This window comes from Salvelinus fontinalis, chromosome 18 (assembly GCF_029448725.1).
Source record: "Salvelinus fontinalis isolate EN_2023a chromosome 18, ASM2944872v1, whole genome shotgun sequence".
NCBI classification, from domain to species: domain Eukaryota; kingdom Metazoa; phylum Chordata; class Actinopteri; order Salmoniformes; family Salmonidae; genus Salvelinus; species Salvelinus fontinalis.
Window position 1 is genome coordinate 30,404,912 of NC_074682.1, and position 21,525 is coordinate 30,426,436.

Sequence of the window (21,525 nt, forward strand, 5' to 3'; positions counted from 1 at the left end):
GACACTGTTTTGGTGTAAATTGCTGTATTGTTCCATTTTGTAGGGGCTCTAACTGGTGGCTCTGCAACTGCATGATTGGCTGGGCTGATGTTGTGTTTGCGTTGTGTTTATGTTTGTATTGTATGATGTCATCCTCAGGCCTGATGGACTGGGAACAGTGAAGGTGGATGAGAAGGAGCGCTTTGAAGAAATCAAAGAGCGGTTGCGGGTGATCCTGGAACACCAGATCACTAACTTCAGGTGACTGCTTCCTACTGGTCATCCATCCATCCAACTATCCGGCCTCATCTATTGTTCTGTTCATCATTGTTCCTTTTTCCCTAGTAAGTTTTATTTCATTGTGATTCTACTCTCTTATCATTCTGTAGATATTGTTTCCCGTTCGGCCGTCCAGAGGGAGCGCTGAAGGCCACACTGTCTTTGCTGGAAAGGGTTTGTACCTTTAGATGACTACAATCTTTTCTTTCACATTTTACAGAAACTTTGCAGGTCATGAATGATTCACATTTTACAGAAACTTTGCAGGTAATGAATGATTCACATTTTACAGAAACTTTGCAGGTCATGAATGATTCACATTTTACAGAAACTTTGCAGGTCATGAATGATTCACATTTTACAGAGACTTTGCAGGTCATGAATGATTCACATTTTACAGAAACTTTGCAGGTCATGAATGATTCACATTTTACAGAAACTTTGCAGGTCATGAATGATTCACATTTTACAGAAACTTTGCAGGTCATGAATGATTCACATTTTACAGAAACTTTGCAGGTCATGAATGATTCACATTTTACAGAAACTTTGCAGGTCATGAATGATTCACATTTTACAGAGACTTTGCAGGTCATGAATGATTCACATTTTACAGAAACTTTGCAGGTCATGAATGATTCACATTTTACAGAAACTTTGCAGGTCATGAATGATTCCCCTTTTTAAGAAACTTTGCAGGTCATGAATGATTCACATTTTACAGAGACTTTTCAGGTCATGAATGATTCACATTTTACAGAAACTTTGCAGGTCATGAATGATTCACATTTTACAGAAACTTTGCAGGTCATAATCTCATATATATGCTTGAGAAAGGAAATAGAAAATGAAAACTATTGTAAGCTAAACTGTAATTCAGTGGCGAGACTCTAAGGAAGACTTGTCCTGCCCTTTTTCTCACTTTCAGGTGCTGATGAAGGACATTGTGACTCCCGTCCCACAAGAGGAAGTGAAGGGAGTCATCCGTAAATGTTTGGAGCAGGCTGCTCAGCTCAACTACGCTAAAATCACAGAATACGCTCAAATGGAAGGTAACTATCTATCACTTACATATATAGACACACCTTCAGAATGCAATAGCATTTACCTCTGTTGGTAAATTATAGGTTGTTGTTGTTTTGAAAAATGTAACTGATTGTTTTTCTTTTGATGATTGTAACTTAAATAATGACCACTTTCAGTACTTTAGAGACTTTTGAGTCATTCTGGGGGTGTCTATGTGGAACAGGTGCGTCAACCATTCTGCTCTCTTTCGGAAGTGTCTTTTACATTTTGATTCATATTTTAGCATCCTACAGTGGGAATCATTTCAATATTAACCTGGACAAGAAAACAAGTACTGAAGATACATACTGATATATCTTTCTTTTTTTTTACCAGAGATGTGGATTATATTTTTTCTCACATGATGAATTCAAGAGGAGCAGCTTATACACTATTTTTTCATTTGACAGATTGATTGTCACTTGTTTGTCACTCAGCCATTTCTCTCTCCTTTGTTTCAGGCAAGCTGCTTTAGCTGTGGTGTTTTGTACTCTACTGTACTCTACTCTACTGTACTGTACTGTACTGTACTGTACTGTACTCTACTGTACTCTAATGTACTGTTCTGTAATGTAGGTGAAGTTGGCTTTCTGTATAGGTGTTGTGAGTAAAAATGCATTCAAATCCAAAGTTTTGGATTCAAGCCCTGTTGATATACTGGCCTGGCCCCCCTCTCGCTGTACCTTGACTCTAGCTGTATCCTGGCCTATGGCATGTTGTGATTTAACAGTATAGTGCGCAGTATGTATTATAGATCTACATTATGCAGTAAAGATAATCAGTAGCTAGAAGCAGATCTTCCCTGAAGAGAACCCCCCTCCCTAGACTCCAGGGCCTACAATCTAAGATTTATTAAAATAAATCTTACTCGGCCCTGCCTCTCTTCTTCTCCTTTCCTAGGGACCCTTGTCCTTCTTTCCCTCTCCTTTCTGCCCTCTTTCTCCTTCTCCCTTTCCTTCCCCTTTGTCTTATTCCTCCGGCGGACCACTGCCCTCCTCTCCCTAGTCTTCTGCTGTCCTCTTCCTCCCTCTCCTCTTATTGGCTTCACCACATTTATCACCTCACATTTCTGTGATACTTGGTTTTGAAGCCAATGAAAAAGAATGTTGGGATTGGACAAAGACAACCCAGCATCTGTCACCTGCATGTGCTACAGGACATTATTGAAAGGTTTGTCTTTATAGGCATGGACTAGCCACTACATATCACACTTTACCTTTTAAAACAGCCCTTTTGCAAATGCCATATACAGTACTCTATTCCTGCTTGCATAACACCATTTTGATTTCCCTATGAAGTCATATGCATAGCTTGCATTGACATGCATGTCAACAGGTTGATCCAAAATGTGTAGTCAATACATAGAAAGACATTCTTAGGGTACCAAAGGTACTAGGGTGTTTATCCCTTACTATCTTGAAAATATACCAAGTAGACTTTGTCCCCCTGCCCTTGTGATGCTGTTGGTCCAATATCAAGAAAATAGTCCTAAAACAATCATTATTGGACCCAGTCATCCATAGTCCAAACCCAAGTCAATACTCACCATTGTTGTGTTCATTAGGCCACCAAATGGAAGAAAACAAACTGAAACAGCGAAGATCTACCTGGACATGTCCAATAAGAAACTTGTTGTTTTGTTTTCTGTTACAAAAAGTTTTCCTATGGTGTGCCCTAATGAGCATGACCCAGGACAGTTCTCTACCTTCCCATCTCCTCTGACCTTTAACCTCTCACCCTATCATCTGACCCCAGCCTCTTGCATGTCCCAATCCTCCTCTTTTGTAGGGAGAAAGAGGGAAATGTTTGAGCACCCTGTCTTCTGCTTGGCGTCACAAGTGATGGATTTAACCATCCGTGAGTACCTGCCTCATCCTCCCCTGTCTCTCCTCCCTCCCTCTTTCAGCCTTCTTTGACCACATCAGCCCCTCCCTCCCTCCTTCCCCTCCTCACTCCCCTCAGAGATGTCCACTCCTCCTTCCTCCTTTGTGCTTTTTTTGGTCTATCGCTCATGTCTGTGAGAGCGAGTGGGGGGAGAGAGAGAGAGTCAGTCTGGTCTGTGGAGGTCTGTCTGAGAAGCTAGTACTACTAGGGACCTACAGTTACCCATATGTCTGTGACCCACATGAATGATCTGTCGGTCTGGTCTGTAAGCTTCTTTCTTTTGGTTGGACATACGCCCATGCCCACCATTGTGACTTGAATGCATTTTTTACATTGCTTCTGTGTTACCTCCTTCAGTCGTCTGATCATGTGTCAGTGTTTGGTACGCTTGCCACGCTGCGCTGTGCGCTGGGACAGACAGGTATGATACTATGTTACTGCCAGAAACGGAGATGGAGGCCGTAGAGCAGAGCAGCAGTTGCAGGCAGAGCGACAATCCCTGGAGGACAGAAAGGATTGTGTGTACGCAGACAGAGTTCCTATAATATGTGTTTTAACTCAGCTCAACTCACAACGGGTCAATGTGTCCTGTCTTTGGTTCAAGCAGCTATTGTTTGTCTTATGTCTAAGTTCACGACGGTCTAAAGCTGTCTGTCTGTTACTGTTAACTGCATCCTGTTGTTGTTGCTTCTTTAATGTTGACTTCTCCTCAGGCTAGTGTCTCAGCGTTTCAGAGTGTCTGTACAAATCTGTATGTCTGTGAAGTTTTGTCAACTACTGTAGCTGCCTAACACATTCAACTGCTGTAGCTACCTAACACATTCAACTGCTGTAGCTACCTAACACATTCAACTGCTGTAGCTACCTAACACATTCAACTGCTGTAGCTACCTAACACATTCAACTGCTGTAGCTACCTAACACATTCAACTACTGTAGCTACCTAACACATTCAACTACTGTAGCTAAATAACACATTCAACTACTGTAGCTACCTAACACATTCAACTACTGTAGCTACCTAACACATTCACACTACTGTAGCTACCTAAAACGTTCAACTACTGTAGCTACCTAACACATTCAACTACTGTAGCTACCTAACACCTTCAACTACTGTAGCTACCTAACACCTTCAACTACTGTAGCTACCTAACACATTCAACTACTGTAGCTACCTAACACATTCAACTACTGTAGCTACCTAACACATTCAACTACTGTAGCTACCTAACACATTCAACTACTGTAGCTACCTAACACATTCAACTACTGTAGCTACCTAACACATTCAACTACTGTAGCTACCTAACACATTCAACTACTGTAGCTACCTGACACATTCAACTGCTGTAGCTACCTGACACATTCAACTACTGTAGCTACCTAACACATTCAACTACTGTAGCTACCTGACACATTCAACTACTGTAGCTACCTAACACATTCAACTGCTGTAGCTACCTAACACATTCAACTGCTGTAGCTACCTAACACATTCAACTGCTGTAGCTACCTAACACATTCAACTACTGTAGCTACCTAACACATTCAACTACTGTAGCTAAATAACACATTCAACTACTGTAGCTACCTAACACATTCAACTACTGTAGCTACCTAACACATTCACACTACTGTAGCTACCTAAAACGTTCAACTACTGTAGCTACCTAACACATTCAACTACTGTAGCTACCTAACACCTTCAACTACTGTAGCTACCTAACACCTTCAACTACTGTAGCTACCTAACACATTCAACTACTGTAGCTACCTAACACATTCAACTACTGTAGCTACCTAACACATTCAACTACTGTAGCTACCTAACACATTCAACTGCTGTAGCTACCTAACACATTCAACTGCTGTAGCTACCTGACACATTCAACTACTGTAGCTACCTAACACATTCAACTACTGTAGCTACCTGACACATTCAACTACTGTAGCTACCTAACACATTCAACTACTGTAGCTACCTGACACATTCAACTGCTGTAGCTACCTGACACATTCAACTACTGTAGCTACCTAACACATTCAACTACTGTAGCTACCTAACACCTTCAACTACTGTAGCTACCTAACACATTCAACTGCTGTAGCTACCTGACACATTCAACTACTGTAGCTACCTAACACATTCAACTACTGTAGCTACCTGACACATTCAACTACTGTAGCTACCTAACACACTCAACTACTGTAGCTATCTAACACATTCAACTACTGTAATTAACTAACACATTCAATTACTGTAGCTACCTAACAGATTCAACTACTGTAGCTACGTGACATATTCAAATACTGTAGCTACCTAACAGATTCAACTACCGTAGCTACCTAACACCTTCAACTACTGTAATTAACTAACAGATGCAACTACTGTAGCTATCTAACACATTCAACTGCTGTAGCTACCTAACACATTCAACTACTGTAGCTATCTAACACATTCAACTACTGTAGCTACCTAACACATTCAACTACTGTAGCTACCTAACACATTCAACTACTGTAGCTACCTAACACATTCAACTGCTGTAGCTACCTAACACATTCAACTACTGTAGCTACCTAACACATTCAACTACTGTAGCTACCTAACACATTCAACTACTGTAGCTACCTAACACATTCAACTACTGTAGCTACCTGACACATTCAACTGCTGTAGCTACCTGACACATTCAACTACTGTAGCTACCTAACACATTCAACTACTGTAGCTACCTGACACATTCAACTACTGTAGCTACCTAACACATTCAAATGCTGTAGCTACCTAACACATTCAACTGCTGTAGCTACCTAACACATTCAACTGCTGTAGCTACCTAACACATTCAACTACTGTAGCTACCTAACACATTCAACTACTGTAGCTAAATAACACATTCAACTACTGTAGCTACCTAACACATTCAACTACTGTAGCTACCTAACACATTCACACTACTGTAGCTACCTAAAACGTTCAACTACTGTAGCTACCTAACACATTCAACTACTGTAGCTACCTAACACCGTCAACTACTGTAGCTACCTAACACATTCAACTACTGTAGCTACCTGACACATTCAACTGCTGTAGCTACCTGACACATTCAACTACTGTAGCTACCTAACACATTCAACTACTGTAGCTACCTGACACATTCAACTACTGTAGCTACCTAACACATTCAACTGCTGTAGCTACCTAACACATTCAACTGCTGTAGCTACCTAACACATTCAACTGCTGTAGCTACCTAACACATTCAACTACTGTAGCTACCTAACACATTCAACTACTGTAGCTACCTAACACATTCAACTACTGTAGCTACCTAACACATTCAACTGCTGTAGCTACCTAACACATTCAACTACTGTAGCTACCTAACACATTCAACTACTGTAGCTACCTAACACATTCAACTACTGTAGCTACCTAACACATTCAACTACTGTAGCTACCTGACACATTCAACTGCTGTAGCTACCTGACACATTCAACTACTGTAGCTACCTAACACATTCAACTACTGTAGCTACCTGACACATTCAACTACTGTAGCTACCTAACACATTCAACTACTGTAGCTACCTGACACATTCAACTGCTGTAGCTACCTGACACATTCAACTACTGTAGCTACCTAACACATTCAACTACTGTAGCTACCTAACACCTTCAACTACTGTAGCTACCTAACACATTCAACTGCTGTAGCTACCTAGCACCTTCAACTACTGTAGCTACCTAACACCTTCAACTACTGTAGCTACCTAACACATTCAACTGCTGTAGCTACCTGACACATTCAACTACTGTAGCTACCTAACACATTCAACTACTGTAGCTACCTGACACATTCAACTACTGTAGCTACCTAACACACTCAACTACTGTAGCTATCTAACACATTCAACTACTGTAATTAACTAACACATTCAATTACTGTAGCTACCTAACAGATTCAACTACTGTAGCTACGTGACATATTCAAATACTGTAGCTACCTAACAGATTCAACTACCGTAGCTACCTAACACCTTCAACTACTGTAATTAACTAACAGATGCAACTACTGTAGCTATCTAACACATTCAACTGCTGTAGCTACCTAACACATTCAACTACTGTAGCTATCTAACACATTCAACTACTGTAGCTACCTAACACATTCAACCTTTGTAGCTAACTAACACATTCAACTACTGTAGCTAACTAACACATTCAACTAATGTAGCTACCTAACACATTCAACTACTGTAGCTATCTAACACATTCAACTACTGTAGCTACCTAACACATTCAACCTTTGTAGCTACCTAACACATTCAACCTTTGTAGCTAACTAACACATTCAACTACTGTAGCTACCTAACACATTCAACTACTGTATATACCTAACACATTCAACTACTGTAGCTAACTAACACATTCAACTAATATAACTACCTAACACATTGAGCTACTGTAGCTAACTAACACATTCAACTACTATAGCTACCTAACACATTCAACCTTTGTAGCTTCTAAACACATTAAACCTTTTTAGCTACCTAACACATTCAACTACTGTAGCTACCTAACACATTCAACTACTGTAGATACCTAACACATTCAACTACTGTAGCTATCTAACACATTCAACTACTGTAGCTACCTAACACATTCAACTGCTGTAGCTACCTAACTACTGTAGCTACCGAATCCATTTAACTAGTGTAGTTATCTAACATATTGAACTACTGTAGCTACCTAACACATTCAACTGCTGTAGCTACCTAACACATTCAACTACTGTAGCTACCTAACACATTCAACTACTGTAGCTACCTAACACACTCAACTACTGTAGCTATCTAACACATTCAACTACTGTAATTAACTAACACATTCAATTACTGTAGCTACCTAACAGATTCAACTACTGTAGCTACGTGACATATTCAAATACTGTAGCTACCTAACAGATTCAACTACCGTAGCTACCTAGCACCTTCAACTACTGTAATTAACTAACAGATGCAACTACTGTAGCTATCTAACACATTCAACTGCTGTAGCTACCTAACACATTCAACTACTGTAGCTATCTAACACATTCAACTACTGTAGCTACCTAACACATTCAACCTTTGTAGCTAACTAACACATTCAACTACTGTAGCTAACTAACACATTCAACTAATGTAGCTACCTAACACATTCAACTACTGTAGCTATCTAACACATTCAACTACTGTAGCTACCTAACACATTCAACCTTTGTAGCTACCTAACACATTCAACCTTTGTAGCTAACTAACACATTCAACTACTGTAGCTACCTAACACATTCAACTACTGTATATACCTAACACATTCAACTACTGTAGCTAACTAACACATTCAACTAATATAACTACCTAACACATTGAGCTACTGTAGCTAACTAACACATTCAACTACTATAGCTACCTAACACATTCAACCTTTGTAGCTTCTAAACACATTAAACCTTTTTAGCTACCTAACACATTCAACTACTGTAGCTACCTAACACATTCAACTACTGTAGATACCTAACACATTCAACTACTGTAGCTATCTAACACATTCAACTACTGTAGCTACCTAACACATTCAACTGCTGTAGCTACCTAACTACTGTAGCTACCGAATCCATTTAACTACTGTAGTTATCTAACATATTGAACTACTGTAGCTACCTAACACATTCAACTGCTGTAGCTACCTAACACATTCAACTACTGTAGCTACCTAACACATTCAACTACTGTAGCTAACTAACACATTCAACTACTGTAGCTAAATAACACATTCAACTACTGTAGCTATCTAGCACATTCAACTACTGTAGCTACCTAACACATTACGCCTTTGTAGCTACCTTATACCTTCAACTACTGCAGCTGCCTAACACATTCAACTACTGTAGCTACCGAACACTTTGAACTACTTTAGCTATCTAACACATTCAACTCCTGTAGCTATCTAACACATTCAACTACTGTAGCTACCTAACTACTGTAGCTACCTTATACCTTCAACTACTGCAGCTGCCTAACACATTCAACTACTGTAGCTACCGAACACATTCAACTACTGTAGCTATCTAACACATTCAACTAATGTAACTACCTAACACATTCAACCTTTGTAGCTAACTAACACATTCAACTACTGTAGCTACCTAACACATTCAACTACTGTAGCTACCTAACACATTCAACTACTGTAGCTACCTAACACATTCACACTACTGTAGCTACCTAACACAATCAACTACTGTAGCTACCTAACACATTCAACTACTGTAGCTACCTAACACATTCAACTACTGTAGATACCTAACACATTCAACTACTGTAGCTAACTAACACATTCAACTACTGTAGTTACCTAACACATTCAACTACTATAGCTACCTAACACATTCAACCTTTGTAGCTTCTAAACACATTAAACCTTTGTAGCTACCTAACACATTCAACTACTGTAGCTACCTAACACATTCAACTACTGTAGATACCTAACACATTCAACTACTGTAGCTATCTAACACATTCAACTCAATCAATCAATCAATTTTATTTTATATAGCCCTTCGTACATCAGCTAATATCTCGAAGTGCTGTACAGAAACCCAGCCTAAAACCCCAAACAGCTAGTAATGCAGGTGTAGAAGCACGGTGGCTAGGAAAAACTCCCTAGAAAGGCCAAAACCTAGGAAGAAACCTAGAGAGGAACCAGGCTATGAGGGGTGGCCAGTCCTCTTCTGGCTGTGCCGGGTGGAGATTATAACAGAACTATGCCAAGATGTTCATAAGTGACAAGCATGGTCAAATAATAATCATGAATAATTTTCAGTTGGCTTTTCATAGCTGATCATTAAGAGTTGAAAAACAACAGGTCTGGGACAGGTGGCGGTTCCATAACCGCAGGCAGAACAGCTGAAACTGGAATAGCAGCAAGGCCAGGCGGACTGGGGACAGCAAGGAGTCACCACGGGCGGCAGTCCCGACGCATGGTCCTAGGGCCCAGGTCCTCCGAGAGAAAGAAAGAGAGAAGGAGAAAATTAGAGAGAGCCAAGATTTTCAAAATGTTCATAAATGACAAGCATGGTCAAATAATAATCAGGAATAAATCTCAGTTGGCTTTTCATAGCCGATCATTAAGAGTTGAAAACAGCAGGTCTGGGACAGGTAGGGGTTCCATAACCGCAGGCAGAAGAGTTGAAACTGGAATAGCAGCAAGGCCAGGCGGACTGGGGGCAGCAAGGAGTCACCACGGCCGGTAGTCCCAACGTATGGTCCTAGGGCTCAGGTCCTCCGAGAGAAAGAGAGAAGGAGAAAATTAGAGAGAGCCAAGATTTTCAAAATGTTCATAAATGCAAGCATGGTCAAATAATAATCAGGAATAAATCTCAGTTGGCTTTTCATAGCCGATCATCAAGAGTTGAAAACAGCAGGTCTGGGACAGGTAGGGGTTTCGTAACCGCAGGCAGAACAGTTGAAACTGGAATAGCAGCAAGGCCGGGCGGACTGGGGACAGCAAGGTGTCAGCATGCCCGGTAGTCCTGACGTATGGTCCCAAGGCTTAGGTTCTCAGAGAGAAAGAGAGAACGAGAGAATTAGAGAGAGCATACTTAAATTCACACAGGACACTGGATAAGACAGGAGAAGTACTCCAGGTATAACCAACTGACCCTAGCCCCCCGACACATAAACTACTGCAGCATAAATACTGGAGGCTGAGACAGGAGCGGTCAGGAGACACTGTGGCCCCATCCGAAGAAACCCCCGGACAGGGCCAAACAGGAAGGATATAACCCCACCCACTCTGCCAAAGCACAGCCCCCACACCATACCTACTGTAGCTACCTAACACATTCAACTGCTGTAGCTACCTAACTACTGTAGCTACCGAATCCATTTAACTACTGTAGTTATCTAACATATTTAACTACTGTAGCTACCTAACACATTCAACTGCTGTAGCTACCTAACACATTCAACTACTGTAGCTAACTAACACATTCACCGACTGTAGCTACCTAACACATTCAACTACTGTAGCTAACTAACACATTCACCTACTGTAGCTACCGAACACATTCAACTACTGTAGCTAACTAACACATTCAACTACTGTAGCTACCGAACACATTCAACTACTGTAGCTACCCAACACATTCAACTACTGTAGCTAACTAACACATTCAACTACTGTAGCTAAAAAACACATTCAACTACTGTAGCTATCTAACACATTCAACTACTGTAGCTACCTAACTACTGTAGCTACCAAATCCATTTAACTACTGTAGTTATTTAACATATTTAACTACTGTAGCTACCGAGCACATTCAACTGCTGTAGCTACCTAACACATTCAACTACTGTAGCTACCAAACATATTCAACTACTGTAGCTATCTAACCTAACACATTACGCTTTTGTAGCTACCTTATACCTTCAACTACTGCAGCTGCCTAACACATTCATCTACTGTAGCTACCGAACACTTTGAACTACTTTAGCTACCTAACATGTTTAACTACTGTAGCTACCTAACACATTCAACTGCTGTAGCTACCTAACACATTCAACTACTGTAATTAAATAACACATTCAACTACTGTAGCTACCTAACACATTCAACTACTGTAGCTACCTAACAGATTCTACTACTGTAGCTACGTGACATATTCAACTACTGTAGCTACCTAACACATTCAACTACTGTAGCTACCTAACACATTCAACTACTGTAGCTACCTAACAGATTCTACTACTGTAGCTACCTGACACATTCAACTACTGTAGCTACCTGACACATTCAACTGCTGTAGCTACAAAACACACTCAACTAATGTAGCTATCTAACACATTCAACTACTGTAGCTACCTAACACATTCAACTGATGTAGCTACCTAACACATTCAACTACTGTAGCTATCTAACACATTCAACTACTGTAGCTACCTAACACATTCAACTACTGTAGCTATCTAACACATTCAACTGATGTAGCTACCTAACACATTCAACTGCTGTAGCTACCTAACACATTCAACTACTGTAGCTACCTAACACATTCAACTACTGTAGCTACCTAACACATTCAACTACTGTAGCTACCTAACACGTTCAACTGCTGTAGCTATCTAACACTTTCAACTACTGTAGCTACCTAACACGTTCAACTGCTGTAGCTATCTAACACATTCAACTACTGTAGCTACCTAACACATTGAACTACTGTAGCTACCTGACACATTCAACTACTGTAGCTACCTAACACATTCAACTACTGTAGCTACCTAACACATTCAACTACTGTAGCTATCTAACACATTCAACTGATGTAGCTACCTAACACATTCAACTGCTGTAGCTACCTAACACATTCAACTACTGTAGCTACCTAACACATTCAACTACTGTAGCTACCTAACACATTCAACTACTGTAGCTACCTAACACGTTCAACTGCTGTAGCTATCTAACACTTTCAACTACTGTAGCTACCTAACACGTTCAACTACTGTAGCTACCTAACACGTTCAACTGCTGTAGCTATCTAACACATTCAACTACTGTAGCTACCTAACACATTGAACTACTGTAGCTACCTAAAACGTTCAACTACTGTAGCTACCTGACACATTCAACTACTGTAGCTATCTAACACATTGAACTACTGTAGCTACCTAACACATTGAACTACTGTAGCTACCTAACACATTCAACTGCTGTAGCTATCTAACACATTCAACTGCTGAAGCTATCTAACACATTTGACTACTGTAGTTACCTTCTCTCAGATGGAGTAGCGTAAAGCATGACATCTTATTTCTCTCTTCTGGAAGATAAACTAATAACCATGTTGTTATAAACCTAAATATCTCTTCTTTTCTCTTTCTTGTCTTTCTTTTCTCTCTCTCTTTCTAGTTGAGAAAGATAAAAAGCCAGATCCAAATGATCCAGGTGAAGCCCTGTTTGACTTTTAGCTTAGCCCCAATACACACCTACCCTAAACACACACATACACACACTCAGGTGCACTCATGCATGCACGTGCACACACACACACACACACACACACACACACACACACACACACACACACACACACACACACACACACACACACACACACACACACACACACACACTTAAACACATGCAATACAAACATTTAGCACACTAATATTTGTGGAGTGATTGCATTACTTTATAACACCATACTGGGATAATATATACTGTAGATGCATTCATGAAATGATTTTCCATTGTTTTTCCTGATACTATGATACATGTATTGAATAAAGCAAAATACATCAGAAACATAAGCAAAACAATCTCTCACAAATATGCAGACAAAAGGTATCATCTCCAATGTGTTGAGAGAAATAATGCTTGCTTAAATATATCTGGCTATCAGTATTCAAGTACACAACGAGGAAAATTATTACCAATTATTACATTTGTATACAACGAGATTCCATTCTCTGATAACATGATATATTTCATAAAACAGATGAACACATTGGATATGGATGAAGTATAATACATTTGATAATGATAATCACCACATTATCATTCTGCTCATTATACTTCAGTGTAAGGTCTAAGGACCAACATAAAGGCACTGTAAGGAATCTTCTGCATGATCTCTCGTTAGCCTTATGAACTATGCTGTGGGGTTCAGGGTCCTTTTAGCTGCATGGCTACTTAGTAGTCAAGGTAGTACATAGCATAGAGCAGGGTTGCCTAACTGGCAGCCCGACAGTAGTTGGTTTTATTTTGCCCCTAAGTTTTCTTAGAAAAAAAAAATACATTTTCTTTGTTGAAATAAAAGACTGTAAAACCACCAGGAAATCAGCCCCAAGTGATTTTAAATTAAGGAATCTGTTTCCAAGTATTTCCATGCATAATAGAGAGCCACCTGAACTTATACAAATGTAAGGAAGGTTTGAAATTATTACGTTTCAGTAAAATATTATATTTGTTTGGGCTTCTTGCGGTCAATTATGCAGTCTACAAATGATTTGTAATTATGTTCCGGCCCCCTGACCATCCGCTCCAGAAGAAAATTGGCCCACGACTGAATCTAGTTGATGATCCCTGGCATAGAGTATATGACGTGTGACTAAAATATACAAGAATAAATAGGCTACACTGAAAGTATAATTTCAACATTTAGACAGATATGATAAACGTGATATGATGAAATTATAATGTACCAATATTAACTCTGTATAGTTCTATCTCCTTATTTAAAATATCATTTGAGCCGTCCAATGATGTTTTGCCACATTATTGTTAATGTTCTGAATATCTAATTTCACCATAATCAATTGTTAATTCAATTGTATGTCAGCAGATAATATGTATATGAAAAAAAGTGTCCAGGTACACCCTAGATCTTACCAGCGATATCTGTTACAAACTCAACATTGAAAATCTCAAGCAACAAAAGCATGAAGACCACAAGAGTATTTTGCATGATAGTGTAACAATGCATTTGTTTTCTCCATGGGATTGATTTAGTCCATCACTTCTACCCGACTGTGTTGTCCCATATCACCTCACACTGACTGTTTACACACCATGTACCAGTTCATTGGGGGCATGCTTTAGAAACCATGATACTCTCATCTTCAGTGCTGGTGGTCAATGTGGTCTGTGTGCGCCAGAGAGAACCCAGAGCACTTATTATGTCTTTCATTTAAAATATCTCTGGAGTTAACGATATCGATGGGAAAAACCATTCTAACAGATTCTGTTAGCTACCCCACTCTGCCTAATTAACCACCCACCCCCCACCCCCGCCCCCCATCCTTCTGCTCCAGAGAACGTAGGCCGGTTAGTCACGCCCGCCAAAAAACTGGAGGACACTATTCGCCTGGCCGAGCTAGTCATAGAGGTCCTCCAGCAGAACCAGGAACATCATGCGGAGGTGAGTGGGTAACTCCTCCTCTCATCCCTTTCTTTGTCTATGTCCCTTGTTTACCTCCTCTGACTTCTCCTTCATGGCATGGAGAAGGGAGCTTGTACATTCCTTCCTGACACCTTTACATATAATGCTGTCTGTGTGTATGGATGCATTTTGATCAAATATTTAATACACAGACAGAAATCCTTAATGGGAGATGAATGTTAACATTGTACCAGGGCACTATTTCTACCTGAGGAGGCATTTTAAAGTAGGAAGTATGCAGTTCCCTTCACTTATTCATCATTCATAACCCTGGTGGTACAATGTTACATAAAACATTGGTTGCCTTGAAAGATGGTAATGCCTTAGTCATTTCAGCTCAGTGTGTACAGTAGAGTAGAGAACAGAACAGTATAGGTAGCTCTAATGTAGGCTAGGTGCTCCTAGTCGTACTGAACTGTAGGTGATGCATGCTCATTCCGTGTTAGCTGAGAAATTGGATCATGAAATAGAAACAGCACTAAATAGGGTTTCCCTTTCCTTTGTATTTCCTAAAAGTATAATAAACTAATGTAAACAAACAGCATGACGAACATGTATAGCATATCTATAGGTGATCCTATGGGATCGATAAGATTAATGCAGATAAGCAGATTTATTCTATCTCTCTGACATATGCTTGACAGGCTGCAGTCACAAGTTCTGGAGATCAATCGGTACAGTATAATTATTTACCTTTCTCTTCAGTCCCATCACAAACCTCCTCTCCCTATCTATCGCATGTTGACCTGCACAGAGACTAGGGCTGCCCTTAGTGTTGTAAGGTTGAGGGGAATACACTAGAGAGGAATGGGTGGCTGTTGTGTGTGGGTGCAGAAACATCAGCTAACATGCTGAATCTGTAAAGCTCCACTATACTATAGGCTGCACAACATCACTTTGATCATAGAGCATGTCCATGGGGCCATAAAGACTAGTCTTATTTTCTCTAGCAGCATGTTGAAGTGAGATATACCACAGTATGGTTCTTTTAAGGTTTGATTCAATCCAAAACTCTACCATGAATGTCTCACCTCTCCTCCCTCCATCCAGCTTTAAGTTGGGTTTCAAATTACGGTTCACACTCTTTGAAAATGTAGAACATTCCTCTTCTTGCCGGCTTCTCCTCTTCCATCTCTCTGCTCTATCCCTCCTTCCGTCTTAGAATTGTTCCACCACTCAGAAACCCTTTATATGAATGCCTGATACTGTAGATACACTACTGTTTACTATCCTGTACATCTCCCTGTGTTTTCACTGTCTGTATGATCGGTGATATTCGCTCCCTGCAGGGCAAAGAGGTACGTGGTGAAGTTGAATGAGAACCCCCTCCCCCCTGTAACCCTGTAATGGTTTGTGCATGTCCACTAAATGCCCTGCCCCCTTTCTCTGAAGTGTTGGTACAGTCGTCCAGGACTTCTCCTTTGAGCCTGTTGTGAACGATGGTGCCTGTTGCAGCACTAGAGCCTGTACCCTCTCTGGCTGAGCCTGAGCACTGAGCCTGGGTGTGCAGTAGAGGCCAAGGCCTTGCCTGAGTTCCCCTCCCCCAACATACAGTAGGATGGAGCCCCCAATTTACCTGTCCATCCCTCCTTCCTGGAACTATAACCTCCCCCTGAGTCCACACTCACTCCCCCTGCCCTGTGTACGATGATGGAGCTTGTACAGGTCTGCTGCGTGTACTATAGCACTAATGATTTATAGTGTTGTAAATAGTCTTGGATGGGGTGGGCAGGTAACTGGGCAGACAGTAGGTAAGTGAGGACTTGACTGCAATGCCGTACCACTGTGCTGGGCTAGCTATAGTCCCCCTATGGCAGATATTTTTCAGGGGATATTGATTCGATATGGAATAAAAGCATGCAACATAACTGGAATGATTAAGCTTTTCAAAGTTTAATCAGTTTCCCCTCTTGGAATATGTCAAATGTCAAGTTTTTCCAAAGATGAGCAAATAAGCAGAGCCAAGACTGCGAGCACAGGAGCAACATAAACAGAAGCAGAAATTTCAATGAAAACAGACATGGATAAATACCTCCTTCTGACCTACTAAGTAGCATTGTTCACCCTAACTAGTCATCCTGAAAATCACTGAGGAGACCCATATCAAGTACCTTGGTCTGTCCACAAATTGTCCCTCTGAAGACCCTGTAGTTAGTAGAGAAGCTATGTGCTGCAGTCTTCGGTCAGTGTGCCTACTTCCTATTATATGGCCGAGTGCAGTGCATGGACATGACCTGTGTCACATTCACATCTACAGAGGAATGTTCTGTTGGTATGGCAATGATGTGAATGGTGGAAACCCGAGCTGCTTCCTGGTCCTGGAGAGCAAAGCATGTAGGGAGTTTTCCACATCAGTTTGCATGAGAAAAGGTACCTAAGGCACCCCCCTCCCCACGCCAGGCTGTGACCCTCCCTCAATCTATAGATTAATTATCAATAATAAATGAATACAACATAATTACTCAGCTTTATGACATCATTATGCTATTTTTGGCTTTGTGTATAAATGTATTGTAAAGTTCTTCTCACGTTGTGGGAGGCTAGCTAAGGCTTTAAGCAGCCCAGATCCCTTTAGTCTTCACCAGCAAGAGCTGTGGATTGGTTTTACTCATTATTGGAGAACACATGGGTTTGCAAGGCTACAGACATCCATTACTATAGTTAACTACATAAAATCACTACATTTAACGGCCAACAATCCAAGTACACTGTGCCTACCTACCTACACATAATATCAGTCCACAGTGCTTTGCTGGTGTGGGGTTTGTTAGAGCTCTGATTAGCTCCAGTACGTGTGTGATCCTTCCCAGTCTGCTCTGCCCCCTCGCTGTCCAGCCTACTCTACCCCATATCCTCACACCCTGACTGGGGCTTGTGTTCAACATTCACCCCCTCCCTGGTTCTGTCTCTGTCCTGTCTGTGGTGTGTGTGTGTGTCTAGGCCTTTGCCTGGTGGTCTGACCTGATGACGGAGCACGCTGAGACCTTCCTGGCCATGTACGCTGTGGACATGGACGCTGCCCTGGAGATTCAGTCTCCTGAGAGCTGGGACAGCTTCCCTCTCTTCCAGCTCCTCAACGACTTCCTCCGCACAGACTGTACGTTTCCTGTTTCTCTTCCTATATAAACCAATGGCCTTCTCCAATAAACATTAAGGAACAAGTTAGATTCATGTCATATCTTGGAATGGGAAAGAGATTAACCACCCACTCAAAAGTCCAAAGTTTTCACCCATCTTAAACAGCTAAAGGTGGCTGTGCCATTTCTCCAGGAATCACACCTTAGAAACAGTGATTCAGAAGAGATTATTTTCAAAAGCACGTGCTGTTCTGTGCTATATTAACACTGCTTGGTCCTGCCCCTTTGTGACATTTATGTTATAATATCAATACTGTATTCTCTCTCTCCCTCTTCTGCCTAAATCACTGCCCTTCTATGATGTTTATTAACAATATAACTATAAAACAATGTTTATTGCTATAATCTCTTTATTTTCTCTCTCTTCTTCTACTTCTAGATCACCTGTGCAACGGGAAATTCCACAAACACCTGCAGGACCTCTATTCTCCCCTGGTGGTTAGATATGTGGACCTGATGGAGTCCTCCATCGCTCAGTCTATCACCAGGGGGTGTGAGGGAGAGTCCTGGGTGCCTGTAAAGTAAGGGACCGTCCATCCTCTCACTAACTGTCTGCTCTTTAGGATGGCTAGAGAGGCCAGGAGAGAGACACTCTTACAAGACTACTATACCTCATGTTGTTCAGTCCTTAATGAAATTTTACTGCCTCACCACACTCCTCAGTCAGAGTTTCTTTTCTGATAAGGAAAACATATCCCGATAGGCATTAACTCAACTTTTATTAGGATACAAAGGCCTTGGAGATTAGTTATTCCAACTTCAGAAACAAATCAAACCTGAATATGATGGTACGTCTCATAAGGTATTATTACAACGATTAGTTTTATTGTCAGAAGCTCTAAGCTTTAGTGTATATTGTTCTGTTTAGTTGAAGTCGATCTCCAATATTTCCATCCTTTTTGTTTCATGGTCTAACGTTCATAGTGTGTGCTTTGAAATGTCGCTAGGGACAGAAGCTCTCCGGTGTAGTTTTTGTTTCTAATTTGCTCTTTTTCACTTTGTAAGTAATTCTTATTGATTTGTCATTCCATTTACATTTTGCTTTGCTTTCTTCATAAAGGAAGCTCTTTACAAAGCTCTAAACCTCAAAAGAAAATGCATATTTCTAGACTATAGGTCTTGTGTTTATATAACTTTGCTGTTTTGTCTTACTGCTCCTTTTATACTGTATGTGTCTCTGTGTCTCTGAAATCCACCGCTTATTCTGAATGTAGTAGGTCCTCTTTTTCTATGTGCTTCAGAAAACATCTGCTTCTCTAACTGTTGCTCTTGTTTATGTGTGGTATTTACATACTATGTATCATGTCAGAAGATGATCGGTTTCTTTATGTGACTTTTCCTCTTGTGTTCTGTATTTGATTACTTTTACTGTACAGTGTCACATGGCTTTGATCTGCAGCAGTGTCTACATTACCACTGTTCTGGATTTATTTTGTTCTTTTTGTCTGTCTCTTCTGCAGGAGCTTAACAAGTAATCTGCCCAATGTGAATCTCCAAATACCAAATGTCAACCTCCAAATTCCCAAAGTACCAAATCTGCCGCCAGTAGCAGGACTATCAGTTAACCTTCCGACAATGCCTAGCTTTTCCACCCCGTCATGGATGACTGCTATCTATGTCCCTGAGTGTGTATTCAACTAGTTCACCTTAGATTTTTGTGCATCAGCAACGTATTGCCTTGGTATGAAGATGTCCCCTAGGTCCCCATGTCACAGGTCATTGACAATTAAAATATTGTTTTACGTTTTGAAATATCTCCCAATGACCCGCTTAGACATTAAGTAAGGGAAAATAGCTTATTTCTCAACTCCATAGGCTAGAGCATGGCACATTCCAGATATGACTACTTTACCCTTACGTTCCTCAAATCAAATCTGGGGTAAATATTAAAGCAGAGTGGTCTTTACCGATCCTATCATGTTCATGCCAAGAGCACTGCAAAGGGGTTAAATACAGTAGTTTAGGCTTGTTTAGAGTTTAGACTTGTTTGTTCTTGAAATGAATGGCTATCTGATGCCTTCTCATTTCCCCTCAACATGCATGCAGTTGAGCTGTGAGGTACAGAGATACAGATCCAAACCATCTCTCACAGGAAGTGTTGGGCTTTGTTGCACTGAACTCTATTGCAGCAGTGGACATAATTCATCTGGAATTTTCTGTCCAATGTGTATCTTTCCTCCTCTCTCCAACAGTTTTCATAATTGCACTAGCTGTAGAGAATAAAGTCGTTTGTCCATAGTGCTCATGAATGGTGGACTGTACCACTGATTGCTAATAGAATACACAGTTGCCTCAGCACTCTGTATGAATATTACTGGTCCTGGCTCACATGACTTTCTATGGCCAGTGGGATAGGGTGTGTGGGGCTGGTGGTTAGCGGGTGTTTTCATTCTAGTGTTTTATGGGATGGGGAGGAGTGGGTAGAGAGTCCATCTGGTTGTAACTGGGTGGGCGGACTGTTAGCTGAATGCTCTGAAGCAACTACTGCTTCAGTGCAGCTGGCATCCAATATAGTAGAGATCTGCCCCCTCTCCTGTCCTCTTTTCCTCTCCTCCTCCTCTTGCTTTTCCTGCATCCCCCTATCCCAGTCAGCTCTACCCAGGATGACAGCAACTTCAGACAGGACTGCATGGTGTGTTTAATAGCTCTTATACTGTAGTATACCCGCCTAGCACCACCAGCCTGAGGACATGGGGGGTGAGAGAGGGGGCTGCTCTTCAAGAGTTGTATTTTCTGTGATTGATCGTGTATACCCAAAACAAACCAAGTTCAATAGAGATCAATTAAACCTACTTTTGAACACAAAATTATAGCCATGTTTCAAGGCACGCCTTCCCTTACCTCTCTACTCCCTCGCTCTGTATAGACACAAGTCAGCCTGTGAGATATCTGCAGTGACAATCCTGCATGATTCCACTTCACACCTAAAGGGTTATAATAACCATGTGCTACAGCATGGTTATTTCAATGTTGGAGTCAACCCTGACCTTTTATTTCCCCCACAAACTGACTGTCTGTCTAAAGAGAAGATCTGATATTTATAAGTTGAGTTAAAATGAAGGACATTACTCTGGAACAGTCGGTCGGTGTGTGGTTAGAATAAAGGACCTTTGACCCCAGTAGTTGAGGTGTGGAGGACCAGCATCCTCCTTTACACCCCCCTGACCCCTCTGTCTTCTGAGACCTTT

At 40.9% G+C, this 21,525-nt stretch overlaps 1 protein-coding gene across 17 annotated transcripts in view; it reads left to right on the plus strand.

Moving 5' to 3' along the window:
• LOC129815268 (calcium-dependent secretion activator 1-like) overlaps positions 1-21,525 on the plus strand; it is a 155,875-nt gene that overhangs the window by 116,149 nt on the left and 18,201 nt on the right. For 2 of the 17 annotated variants that reach the window (XM_055868913.1, XM_055868914.1), the window contains 10 exons: positions 139-240; positions 369-432; positions 1,187-1,310; positions 3,112-3,180; positions 13,169-13,204; positions 15,073-15,179; positions 15,845-15,874; positions 18,141-18,297; positions 18,717-18,858; positions 19,798-19,962. In XM_055868913.1, the coding sequence (XP_055724888.1) occupies positions 139-240; positions 369-432; positions 1,187-1,310; positions 3,112-3,180; positions 13,169-13,204; positions 15,073-15,179; positions 15,845-15,874; positions 18,141-18,297; positions 18,717-18,858; positions 19,798-19,962 (996 nt within the window). The remainder of the gene's footprint in view (positions 1-138; positions 241-368; positions 433-1,186; positions 1,311-3,111; positions 3,181-13,168; positions 13,205-15,072; positions 15,180-15,844; positions 15,875-18,140; positions 18,298-18,716; positions 18,859-19,797; positions 19,963-21,525) is intronic. The other 15 variants (XM_055868915.1, XM_055868931.1, XM_055868916.1 and 12 more) reach the window with 10 other exon arrangements.